This window comes from Homalodisca vitripennis, chromosome X (genome assembly GCF_021130785.1).
Source record: "Homalodisca vitripennis isolate AUS2020 chromosome X, UT_GWSS_2.1, whole genome shotgun sequence".
Classification (NCBI taxonomy): domain Eukaryota; kingdom Metazoa; phylum Arthropoda; class Insecta; order Hemiptera; family Cicadellidae; genus Homalodisca; species Homalodisca vitripennis.
The window spans coordinates 74932973-74946649 of record NC_060215.1 but is presented as its reverse complement, the minus strand read 5'-3'; the positions used below and the strand labels follow the sequence as shown (position 1 = coordinate 74946649).

Sequence of the window (13677 nt, the reverse complement as noted above, 5' to 3'; positions counted from 1 at the left end):
TGACATGCGATATAATGATTGAACTCTGCAAAAATAACTTAATGACTAATTTTATTATAAGGAACAACCCATAAAATTTTATTATTACTTATTCTTAGCACAAAATACGTTTTACTTGAACACACCTTTAACAGAAATATAAAAATTTTCTTAATATAAATAGTATATTAAAATACGTTGTATACATATATTACATACATAATTGTTATACGTAGTACATATATAATTTATTAAGTGAAAACAACGTTTGTCTCGTAACATTTGTCTACAACTTATGAGAGACGTATTAGAGATGTATGAATTATTAGAAGGTTGCTTAATAGTCAAACGCTTAAAACACAATACAGACTGAAGATCCTTCGTATTTGTACAGTACATACTTAAGCATTATTAAAAAAATATAGAAATCAAATTGCCAAACACAAAAATATTTACCTCCTAGGCGCAACTCAGCTGATGACTGAGCCGAATCATGTTCGTTACTGACGAAGCACTGGTACATTCCTTGGTCCTCCTTCGTCACCATCCCCAGTCTTAGGATGTCCCTAGGGCTGGCGCTCTGGATGCTCTGGCCGTCCTTGGTCCACGCCACGCTCTTCACTGGACTTCCTAAGCCGACAAAGAGGCAGCTCAGTATTGAACACTCCGACTATTGAAATACCGTGCTAAAAATCAATATAGTTCATTTCGGTAGTAGTTGTTTAAAAGGTGAAATATTTAGGTTTCCGCTGCTAAAATAAATTGATGTATTATTTCATTTATCGTATATAATTACCATTTACCGAAAGCCTATTACATCCACAAATAATCCACACGCATTCTTTGAGTTGGTTTAATCGATATTTCGTTAGGGTAATTTGGTTTAGAAGACATAAACAGTAGAAAATGTTTGTTTTAATTACTCCACGAGGAATTATAATCATTCCCGGTAGGATGTTTTGATTATTTTTTAACAAGGCTCAAATAAAGTCTGTTGAAGGTATAAGTACAATATTTTACATTATGTGCATTGTGGAGTGTCATATTTTTAATAGTTTTAGACTAAAAATAAATTATATTTTTGAATGAATTATAACTTTTGAAAATTATGTTTTCTATAGAAATAAATTCTTCAAGTGCTTTTACAACTAAAATTTGGTTGAAAATTTCCAACTAACAGCACAATGTTAAAACAATGTTATATGCTTTATATGCATGTAATAATCTATGTTTAGATTATTAAATTCATAATTTGTTTGTATTTCTATTGGGAATATACAATTTTATACATTTACATTTACATTAAAAATAAAGGTTGAATTATTGGCTCTGTACAGAATACCAATATTTATAAACATAAACGCATCAAGTGATGGTTCATCCTACAAAATCGGGGTTTTATAGATGTTTATCCATCTTTCCCTTATGCTTTGCATTCATTAAGTTGAATCAAGAATATTTATTTATTTAAATGTATTTTGAGGGCTCAATAAACCTTTTATTAATGGAAAATAAATTATAACTCGTTTTAACCTCTTAGTGTAAAAGTATAAGATAAAACAAATGTTTAATATTGTATTGGATTCACAGAAATTTACAAATGATATCAATCCATTTTAATAATTTATATCAGTTGATATTTCTTTATAAGTTTAAAGGTGATACGACTTCTATACTTAAGTGAGCGCAAACGTAATAACATGTTTGTTATTTGCACCCAATAGTTTTGATACATTTCAAAACTGATGAAGTAAATATAACAAACAAGGTAAACAAATAATATGAAAACGAATCACTTATGTTCTTATTTGCTTTTTTATAGAAAGAAAACCAAGAATTTGTTGTCTGTTTTCATTTAATGAGCAGCACGACCTGCAACCACACAGGATAGTGGTCTAATGGATTCATGGTACCTCACTTTAATACGGCTTATCTCACCTCACAGAGTTCATTACGCAACACAAACAGGACACAAAGAACTTTCATTCGGGGAGAACATCACATTGTGCACACTACAGTGACATACTTTGATTTATTTAGTGGCCTACGCCCGAAGAGTAGCATCGAGTTTTTTTTCTTATAATAATAATAATACGGTATTTTCAGTAAATCATTACATGTTTTTTAGAACATACTCATGGTAAAACAAAAATTATGATTTACTTCTTTTATTCTACTAAATAATTTCATTATACTTCTTATTGGAATAATTACCGGATATTGTACAGTGAAAAGCTGCAGGCTGTCCTAGAGCAGCAGTCAAGAGTGTTGGAGTGACGTGTGCTGCCAGTGGTGCTTGGACCTGGAGGTTCACATCCAAGCGTGACGATCCGGCAGTGTTGGAGGCTATACACGAGTATCGGCCACTATCGCTAACAGAAGCTCGCGGTATCACCAGCAGAGCCCCATTTCCAGACATGTAGTGGTGCTCGCTGTCAGTGACCGAGCTGTCGTGCAGTTCCCACCTGCAACACGTGCGTAACACATGTGTTATCGGCGCTAAGCTATGGTATTGCGTATTGCGTATTGGACACTAATCGATATAAGTAGATTAATAGATCTCTATAAGTTCTTACATTGTTATGTATAGTTTAGTATACAAGCAATAGTGTGCTAGTGTATATAATATATTGATTGTAATCTTGTACAAATTCTCAACTTTCGTAGTAACAAATTCCATCTAGTTAAAGTGTTTGACGTATTTATTAAACCTTTTTTATGTAAATTATAAAGTTAAGTAATCAATTACTTAGTCCTAGAATTATCCCACAGTTGGTATTAATCCTATTACTAAATGCTTAATATTCGTAGATTGTACAATTGCTTAACATGTTTATCATTCGGTTGTGAGGTAGAAAGCAAGTTAGTTCGTTTATCCTTTGCTACATTAACACTGTATGGCGCTGAGTTACTTATGGTATTGCTTAGCAATAAAAAATATTTGTAATTCACAAATGAAATTGAAAAAAGATATATTGGGATAAACATATAACACACGGTAAAATGGTCTACATTTTATTTACTACATTTCTATTTAATTTGTACAAAATTTCAATAATAATTTATGTTATTAGTAAATGAAAGTATAGCTTCAAAACAAAAAGTCAAATTAATTAAAGAGAAATTAATAATATTATACTCTCAATGAAAATTTTAAAAGCCAAAAAATGGCACTTTTATTTAGAAGATCTGATTTCTAAGTTTGTGTACAAAATGTGAAAAAGTGATTTAAACTCTTATGGACTATACAGGTACATGTTTCAAATAAAAACATTTTCAGTTACGTAGATGGATAATTACATGATTGAAACCCCTCATTTGATGTATATATGAAACATGAGATTATAAGTAACGTTCTGAATTCATCTTTGTATACATTCAAATGAATAAATGCTTAATAATTGCCACATCATACAATATTTGGGCTCTTTTACGGTCAAAACTCCAGAAATGTTGTATTTGAAACCTATATTAATACATTACTAGTACATTATTACCATATAACTCAAACAAAACTATCGTATATATATATATTATAGCTAAAGGCTAAGAAATAAATTACAATAAAACATTAACTGCTGATCCCCTCCTTTTTACAATAACATCAATTCAGAGTAGGTAGTCAGAGCTAGGATCAGAAAGGGAGAGTAAGTAATTATTTTTCGTTGTTTAAACAGCTTCTTTATTTACCAAAAACTTCATAATTCACAAATAAATGTAAGGTGTAATAGTTCCTTTCCATAGTCCACAAATGTTTTTACAAATAATTAAAAAAAAATTATGGTTGCCTGTAAAGTCGGTTTTACGGGCGAAGATTTTACGTGACAACGTCTTTTTCTCGGTAGAATATTTATTGATATGAATATTATTAAATTGCACAATAGAAACAAGGAATTGAATGAAAATAAGAATTGCACAAATTTTAACTATAGAAATATATTTTGTATACTAAAACATTGTACATAATTTGAAATTAATTAAAATTTGTTATTGTAAATGGTAAAGTTGAATAAAACATTTACTAAAATTGGAATTTGAAATTCTTGCTAAACACAGTTAAATTCTAACTCCGCGCGTGGTGATTGGTCGGTTTAGTTCGTTTGTTAGGTCGCACTGTTATGACAGGTTAGAGGTTATAATTTGTTATTTTAAATGTTTGACTAGCAATACGCGCTGTTTCTTCTCAATCGACTGAATTACGATTGATTGCAGAGTGATTTAAACTAATAATTTACTTAACACTATCAACATTTGTCAATAGTATGACATAACCTATAAACTCAGTTTCTCAACTTTTGTGTCAATCTAACAATTAATCAATCAATCATAGTTTACGATAATGAAATATCAGTGTACAATTATTTACCTTTATTGTTGTAGTTGTTGTAAATGACGAATCTAAGCACTCCACATTTTCACGAATAAACATAGTTATCTGCTTTATCCCGTGCGGCGGACCCACAGTTATCTGCTTTATCCCGTGCGGATCCCGTGCGGCGGACCCACTGGACGGGCATCGTAACGTTACCGGGCGTTACACTTTTTCGTGAGTGACTCCGAGCCGCAACCTAATTTAAGACGTTGTCACGTCAAAATGTATTATTTATAGGCTCTGTGTTGCCAGAAGGGTTTGAGTGTGTTAGTAGGCTGTAAAAATTATGTAATATGAGACATTTCTTAACACCTTGTGTTTATTTAGTGTACCGATTTTAAATTACACAGCAATTTTATAACCTCCTGTTGATATTGTATCTTATCTCAAATTTTCGTAATTCAGTACTTAACCGTGTTATGATTTTCAATCCGAAATTAATGGTTTTAAGACATTCTTCCATTTTATTTACGGGTACTGTTACTTACCGTAACGTTCTGTGTGTAAGTTACAATATATTAATTGAACTCCGACTAACTGAAAACTGTTTGGCTATGATAAAAGTTCGAATTGTATTTAAAATGTCATTAATAATTGGTAGCCTACTGCAATCTACACGACTTCGCAATAATGTGCACAGGCCTTAATTACCATGATTGTAGCCAGGTTAGCTTATGTTGATTTATAATGTATGCTTCTAAGAACTTAGTTCTATATTCCATGTCAAACTAAGTGAGATGATATTAAAAAAATAGTAACACTATGTGTTACAATAATCTGAATTAGTAGGCTTATAATGATCACAATCATATGCTAATTTATACACAGTGCATTAGGAATGTGACATAACTGTCTACACTACATCATCGACATTACGTTGCTGGCTGTCTTACTGGTCTACATTGTAAGCATTATAAAATCATTAAAAAGTAAATATTTTATAAACAAACTTTATTAAACGTAACTGAATATAAGACAATTGTCTACTTATTATACAATAACATTGTATCTATTCTTGTTAGGGCCTCACATTATAAACTATATACTGTTTAAAAGGGTAGAGAAGCAGCAAAATAAATAAAATAAATGAGTTTATACGTCGAGTAAATTAAAACATGTATGGTAGTATGAACACGCAAAGCTACTTACAGTACTTACGTTAGGATAAAACAGTTACTCCTTATTTCAGTGGAAAAGAAATTAATAGCAATACACATTTGATAGGAAATTCCAAAAACATTTAAAGCCATAACATTTTACGCAAATGTTTGCGTTATTGTCATACATTAATTTTACATTTATAATTATTTTAACTTTCTAAATAAATAACTCTGTGAATGTTACCAAACCCTATTTTACAAGAAACTAATCAATAAATGATGCTAATATTTGTTTATAAGTGTGTTTATAAGTTTTTTTTCAGTTTAAGGTACAAAACACCTATGAGAATTTTGAGAAGGAACAGTTTCCAGTAAATACATTTAAATAATTGATAAAATATTTTATCTAACCACGCCGATTTAAGGTTATTTGTCTATTCTAGACTAATCAATTCATACAAAATTCTGAAAAAAATGTATTCATATATCGCTTCTGACTCTACTTACAAACAGTTTAGTCATATACCTAATTGTGGTTTCTACCAATATTTGTAAATAAATATTTACGAGTCTCAATTCGGATCGTTTATCGACCTATAAAAAACTACTAAACAATAATTTAACTTGCTCAGAAATCTGTACGTGATAATACTAGAGATACCACAGTCAATATTTATGCACAAAGTAGTAGGTAAAAATCTTTAAAACATCTCAAATGCCAAGTATTGAAGGGTTTTTCAAATAATTTATTAAAATAAACATATTTGTCAAGGAAACTCGCACATTTTGAATTTGTAATCACTGTTAATCAGAAACCTTACAGTAAAGAACCTATTGTTTAAGTAATAGTTATACCTATAGCTGATGTTAAAATATATTTTTTCCTCCGATAGCATCAATCACCTTTGGTATAGTCTATACTATCGACAGTCTTGGAAGAAATATTAGGAGAATAAGAAACAAATACATTATTTATTTTTTGTGATTACCTTCGGTTTTTAATAAATATCAATAACCTTTCTTTTAAATGCAAATTGTTTACGTTTGATAATGCTACTCTCTTTAGAAAGAACAAGTTTTTGTCTAGGCCATCATTGTCACTAACTTCGTCGAGTATGCTAAAGGTGATCCATAAAAATATAAAAATCAATTGTGCAGTATTGCTTGCCATCATACTTTGCGAGGAGATTTATCCAAGTGCCCTCGTGATGGATTCCTTGATGTAAGGAGGCGGATCTTAGACAAAGCTATGTTCATTTGTGACAGTTGATCGGGAAATTCCAGATTATAAATATTCATAAGAATAAATTTGCAACGATCCATGCAATCTAATATTTTGTTCCCAATATATCACTTCAGTACATTTGCTTTGGTTAATGCCCACAGTAACCTTTGAGGGAATAAAAGATCTCAAGCAGTGGTCGTTTGTCTCTCTCGAGAATCAGCTTGTCTCTAAAGATCAATTGGTTTATAATTTGGTGGTCTGGTGATAAAACTCACAAAATTATTGCATGGCCAGTAAAGCTGCATCAAATGAATGGTTAAATGTAGTCGACCCAATAAATATCAACTCTACCAGTGGAAAGTAGCTGGCCTTGCAAGCACCAACTACCTGTTTAACAATTAATTTCTCTCTCGGATGCACTTCAACAAAACTGTTCCTTAGCGTTCTGTAAAAGAGCCTACACGAATATTTGTTATAAATAAATATGGCTGCAAGTAAGCTAATTATTAGCACAGGCCACCCATTAAACACCAAAAGCACATCAAAACCAATGTTATAACTCAAAGCATGAGAGACAATCGTCTAAAGAAGTTCCAGAAATCTGTTTTTGGGCTTACAGTTAACATATTTTCATGATAAGGAGGGGAGAATTCGCTTTTAAAATATAAGATAAGGGGAAAGCTGAAAAAATCAACTATCGTTACAGTAATTGACATTTCGTGGAGTTATAGCAAAGTTTGAAAATTTAGACATGCGTTCTAAGCTTATCATGTGTAAAAAGTAACATGTAAGTCCATGTTTTAGTTTTCAAAATGTCATGATGTGCCAGTTAGTGTGGTACGTGGCTTTTATATGTACGATATTTAGTCCAACTTATTCCCACAATTATCACTTCTGTAATGTGTAAGCAGGGAAACGGGCTGTGTAAAGATCTTTCAGCTCTGGTGGTTATATTGATTTTACATAAGATATTTCATGAAGGTTCCTTGGTAAACACCTGTAGGGAGGATATTCAAGACTTGAATTAAGAACTAACATAAAAAATATACGCTGTTGTAGTTGTAGCTGTAGCCTTTAGATTGGACAGCTTTCACACTCACAATCTGCTAGATTTGTCACTGGTCCACAATAACGTATCTGTTTTGTATTCAATAAGGACACTAAAAATGAAGTAAGTTTCACAGATATTCTTACTAAAAAGTGTTTTTTATAAAAAGAATAATGACTTTTGTTCTGGTGAAATCGAAAATATTTCTAACCACTATGAGCTAAGGATAATTCCCTGAAATTTTACTTAATATTTTACATATATCTGGATCTTGACATTCTTGTAGGATCAGACACTATTTTGCTAGTTATGCACACCACCATTCAAACCCAGGTAGAAAAATATATTATTGAAGTAATGTATATTATACATTTTCTTTTTCAGTACAAGAAACATTTATTGCAGTTGAATCTATTTTCGTTATTAATTTTGGATTTTTTATTTTTCAAATTAAAATAAGAAAGGTATACTAAACAAATTCCAAAGTTAAGACCTATAAAAATAATGATAATATTTTAATAATTTTTCAACATATGCGAGAAGAAAATAATTCAAAGGATGAAAAAAATAAAACACATTTCCACTTCCTCAAAACAATTTTTTAATTACTCAAATTTACGTTTTCAAAAAAACACATTTTTCTCATTAAAAAAAACATTCTTAGACACTTTTAATATGGTTACTATATTTTTTAAGTTTTACTATTATATACAAGTTGATAAAATGTTTCACGATGAAAAGTTTAATGTCACTTGATAAATCACACGCCAATAACAAAATAAAAAATAACAAAATACTAGCGACTAGTCAAAACTAGTCGTTTGACATTACAGAAATGCCACTAACCGTGTTTGCAATGGATTGTTTCCTTCGGACAATAGAATTTGATGTTTCAACAGATGTTCTGACAGATCTTTGAAGCAGATGGGCCTTGTTGAGGAAGACATTTTGAAAGCAGTGATGTAGCCATCCTTTCTCCCGAACGAAATTTCTTCCATTATACATAGAATACAATATCTCGCTATTTTTAATTCTGTCAACGTGCGTGATCAGAATCAGCAAACGAATGTTTTGTGTAGATACTTTATAATTTTTACTTCATACTTATTAAGCATGATTATTCAATAAACAGTACATCAAAATAAACCGTAAAACATACCAATGTGATATACAATTTGTCTTACCTAGATTTGATTGTCAATAGCAAATGTTTGATTTAAAAGGTGACTGCAATAACTTGTCGCTTAAAATTGGAGAAAAATTAGACGTTTGATAGATCTAAATCAAACGTTAGATATTGCGGGTTATATAATTTAAATCCTCGATACATCGGGAATGCACAGTTTTTAATAAAATGTGTTAGTATCCAAAGAACAAAATAAAGGTAAAAAATAGCATTTAGCGTCAAACACTAAAACATTTTAAGGCTCATCAACGTAAAAAAAATATTTAATTAAAGACCCGAGTATTTTTATAAATGTATGCTCCCGCATGTAAAGTCTTTTTTCAAACATATTCCAAATATACACACATAAATAAGCAGTCAATCATAAAATTTACGTTGATTTTAAGAATTTTGACATTATCGAGAGTTTCGATGCACAGTCAATCTGCATCACACACACACACAAACGTGTACAGTATTTTCAGTAATGTGGATATATATTGAAATTGTTTTGTAAACTTAATACGTATTGTATAAGCTTCCAGTAACGGTAAGCTTTAAGTGATATACAATATGGTGACATACAGTACAATATGGATTTATCTTGAATAGTGAAGCTCCATTCCTATTGTTATGTATTCAGACACCGGATTTCATAATTTCATATCTCAAGGATAATCCAAGCGTATTGAGAGAATTGTAGCATTTAAGAACCACCTATACAAATTAAATGTATTATATTCTGTTGTGTATATTATAGGAAATATGAGCTATTTATACCTAAATTATTGTATTGCAATTGGTAGCTGTAAGTTGTTTAGCCAATTTTTGTCTTGCATTTATTACAGTTAAATAATAGTTTAGTTAAAAAATTAAATATTACAGTTTCTATACAGATGGTTGTGTGGTTTTTCCACTTAAGCAGTGTCAGCACACATTCCCAAACGAGTTTGGTAGATATTTGGAATATGAACTTACCAACTACTAAGCGTGGTTTAGCTGTTTGAAAAATGGAATGTATAGTTAACTGGAAAGCATTTCTATTTACCAAATGGGTACAAATGACAATTTCATAATATCTACAAAAAAGATGGAAACATAGTTTTCAATACTTTCGGTCGCTTACTCTAAACCTATTGCCTTTATATACATTATCATGTAGCAAGCTGTTCTTCCAGGCCTCAGGGTTATGAAAAATGCTTTTCCAAGAAGAGAGGAGGTTGCTTTCGACAGTGCCACTAAAAGAAGCTGCCTGAAAAAGGACAGGAAGGAGGGTAATGAGCGTCTTCTGTGCTGTTGACGTGTACTACATGTATTCTTTGTATTGCTGATTATTTATTGGATTTATAGGTTTTTATTTAAGATTTTTTGTATTCTAATCGAACTTTATAGGTATCGATGTGCTCTAAAAAGGCACTGTACTTGAATAGTTTAAATGTGGTGTAGTAAATAGTCAGTGCTACATTATAATCTGATCAGTTCACATATGTTCTAGCTCAGTTAAGTAATGCTATAACCCGATTTACGTTCATTTCTGTTGACTAATTTGTATTCATTCTCCACAATCACAGATAGGACAGGTGTTATGATGGCAGAAATTTAACATGTCCATCAACGGGTTTACTGTATTGAAAACACGTTTGGCAGTCAGTTGTTTAGGTAACAGAAATATAATAATTTTATATTCACTTCCAAGCATTTATGAAGTGTTTTAAGTAGTATTTATGTTGAGTTGGAATTTAAACTTTTAAAATGTAATCTCCAGAAATTTATACTTATTAAAAATTGCATGACAGCTCAAGCCTCTAAAGCCTTAATATTGAACACATAACTAAACTTAATGATATATCATTCACCGGTAGTCTTAAGTTAACAATACCTTTGCATGTTGTAGGAACCTTATTCAGTAATATGTAATCGTAAAGTAATAATAATTACAGTAATAGAAGAGAACATATAGAATAAACTTTATGCAAATTTCGGGACTAGTAATTAACACATCATTGAGGAATAAACAAAGTATAAACAAGTAATCGATACTGAATTGTATGATACAACATTTACTAATTTCAAATAGGGCATTTATATTTGAAATTAAATTTTTATAGCAAGTATAAGCTAAATATTTCTAGAGAAATGTATTGCGGGTGGCAGTTGTTTATTACAATCCCTCAAAAATCATTCCCAGATATGAGTTCCTCTACCTTGTAGCCGAAAATAACTTTGATAAGTAAGTAATATATTTCAGTTACTGTTGTTTTATGCAGACATTATTAAAAGTCAATATATTGTTAATGATTTACATGTATAAGTTATAATAATCATATAAGCATATGATTATATAAATCATATGATAATTTCTATTAACTTTATTTATATTCTTCTTAAAAATATATTTCAATAAAATAACTCTTTACTGTGTAATATTTGGTTATATGTTTTCCAGAAAATTAAAAAATTGTTAAACCTATTTACGTTAGAGCATTTATAAATGCAATTATGTATTTAATACAAGTTGTATATTATTTAGTTTTTCTTCAAAAACGTAATTTTTAGGTATAGAAAAAATACGTTGTAATGAAAATTATTCTCTCTTGCCCACGGTACCTCAGTACCAAATAAAAGAAATTATTTTCCCACTGTTTATAGCTATAAGTTTTGCACGGATTTATTAGTCAAATTAGGTTTTTTTTAAATGAAAACATAAATTATTTTTCTAAAGAACTCTCTGAAGCACAAACAAAACTGAAGAGTCATCTTCTATTCTTGGAACACCAACCAATTAAAATAATTTGTCATATTTAAGAGTGGGGCGACTTATATCTAAAACATCGGTTGTTAGGAGTGAATTTGAGTAGAATAATTCTGTTTGGAAACTTAAAACATTAAAAAATATGACATATCCAACAAGATGCATTCATGATTATGGAGGGAACACTACCGTTAAGTAGAATATAATAAATTAATAAATCGTGTACTCATAATATATAGAATCATTTTCGTACTATATATATATATTATATATATATATATATATATATTTATCTCGTACATTAAATACCAACCTAGGTCACATTATTTCTTTATATTTACCTATTCGCTTTCTGCTTTCTATTAATCTTTATCACTTGTTGAATAGGGTGCAAAGTATTTCTCCAGGCTGGCCCTTGCCTAATTTTACGCTGTTTGAATTAATGTAACTTATGTATATCTATCTATCTGTATATAAAACAACTAACATAGCAATTGATGTACTGAAAATAAAAAAAGACCATAGATATATAAGGACCATCCGATTAGGATGCATTGTTAATTTTGGAGGAATCTACATTTATTCACCACATATAAACTTTTATAAAATAGAGTGATTCCTAGAAGGATCAATTTTAAGTCGTAATATAATAATTGGGTAAAAGCATTGATTTAAAAATTAATTATTTATATTAGATAAGAAATTATTCTTCTTTTTAATGCTTTAAAATGTTTGCAGTACTTATCAATTTTGCACCTTTTCTATATCTAGTAGAGTCTTGAAACTTTTATAAAATAGAGTGATTCCTAGAAGGACCAATTTTAAGTCGTAATATAATAATTGGGTAAAAGCATTGATTTAAAATTAATTATTTATATTAGATAAGAAATTATTCTTCTTTTTAATGCTTTAAAATGTTTGCAGTACTTATCAATTTTGCACCTTTTCTATATCTAGTTTATATAGTTTCTTTTATATGATGTCGTTGGTAACTCTTTTATTAAGCTACTATACGCGAGGGTGCACTAGACGATCTAATTTCACCATCCCTCTGTTGATAACAGGAAGGATGCGCTGCAAACCTTGTATAAGTCATAATTCTCAGTCATTACGTAAATTTCATGTTGCTATTGGTTTAGAAGTGAAGTACTTGAGTTCTCAATGCCCTGGCTCTTGTTGTTGATTAATACATGTGGAAGAAGGAAGTGTTCAGACAGTTCAATTGAAATACTTTCCAGTATACTCAGGGGAAGTTCAAACCCAGTACGTTTGGAATCTATCTTCAGTTGAATCTCAGGTTAAGACTGTTAAGCTTGATTGACTTATATGATTATATTTAGAAAACTGTATTAAGATAGGAATTAAAATGTTTCCACAACGAGTTGGTTGCTTTGTTATGACAAGAAGCCGCCAATCAATTGAATAATGTTACCACACGTCCAATGGAGTTCCCATTAAACTTTATAATAATTTATGCGTCACGGTGATTTCAACTTAAGCCGATGTTCTTTGGGCTATAGAACAAGAACATTATATGTGAATCCTTATAAGATTGATACCATTTCTAAAAGAGATTGCAATACAAGTGTATTTCTGAGTTATGAGTTCATGGAAGTGCCTGTGTTGGGTGGTTAGAATCCTTTCAATCCTCCCACACATGGATTTAATCATGGAGAGCATAAATATCTCTTTCTATTGCCCCTTTGGTGTTTATCACCCTTCAACTATCTATTATATTAATATTGCTATCAATAATTAACGAATCCTATCCTAATAAACGCCCAGTCCGAAGCTGAACTAGCCTGGATGTATTGCTATCCCTGTCCCAGCATCTACGAACTAATCAGCCTTTGAAAAGGCTTAACATATTTTTTTCAGTTGCTTTATTTAATATCTCAAATATTTTTTAAAATTTAGCCTTTTAGAAGACAAAAGAAACGAAAAAATTCACGGAAATATAAGATAAGAGTATGTACCGTTAAATGGGTTAATTAACTTTCATATAATGTAAATTTCCCAACATAGTCAGCCAGTAT

At 30.4% G+C, this 13677-nt stretch overlaps 1 protein-coding gene across 1 annotated transcript in view; it reads right to left on the bottom strand.

The window, feature by feature from the left end:
• Positions 1-13677, bottom strand: part of LOC124369480 (Down syndrome cell adhesion molecule-like protein Dscam2) — a 222320-nt gene that overhangs the window by 5954 nt on the left and 202689 nt on the right. The window contains exons 10-11 of the mRNA XM_046827492.1: positions 2194-2444; positions 436-609 (exon numbers count right to left, since the gene is read on the bottom strand). Of these exons, the coding sequence (XP_046683448.1) occupies positions 436-609; positions 2194-2444 (425 nt within the window). The remainder of the gene's footprint in view (positions 1-435; positions 610-2193; positions 2445-13677) is intronic.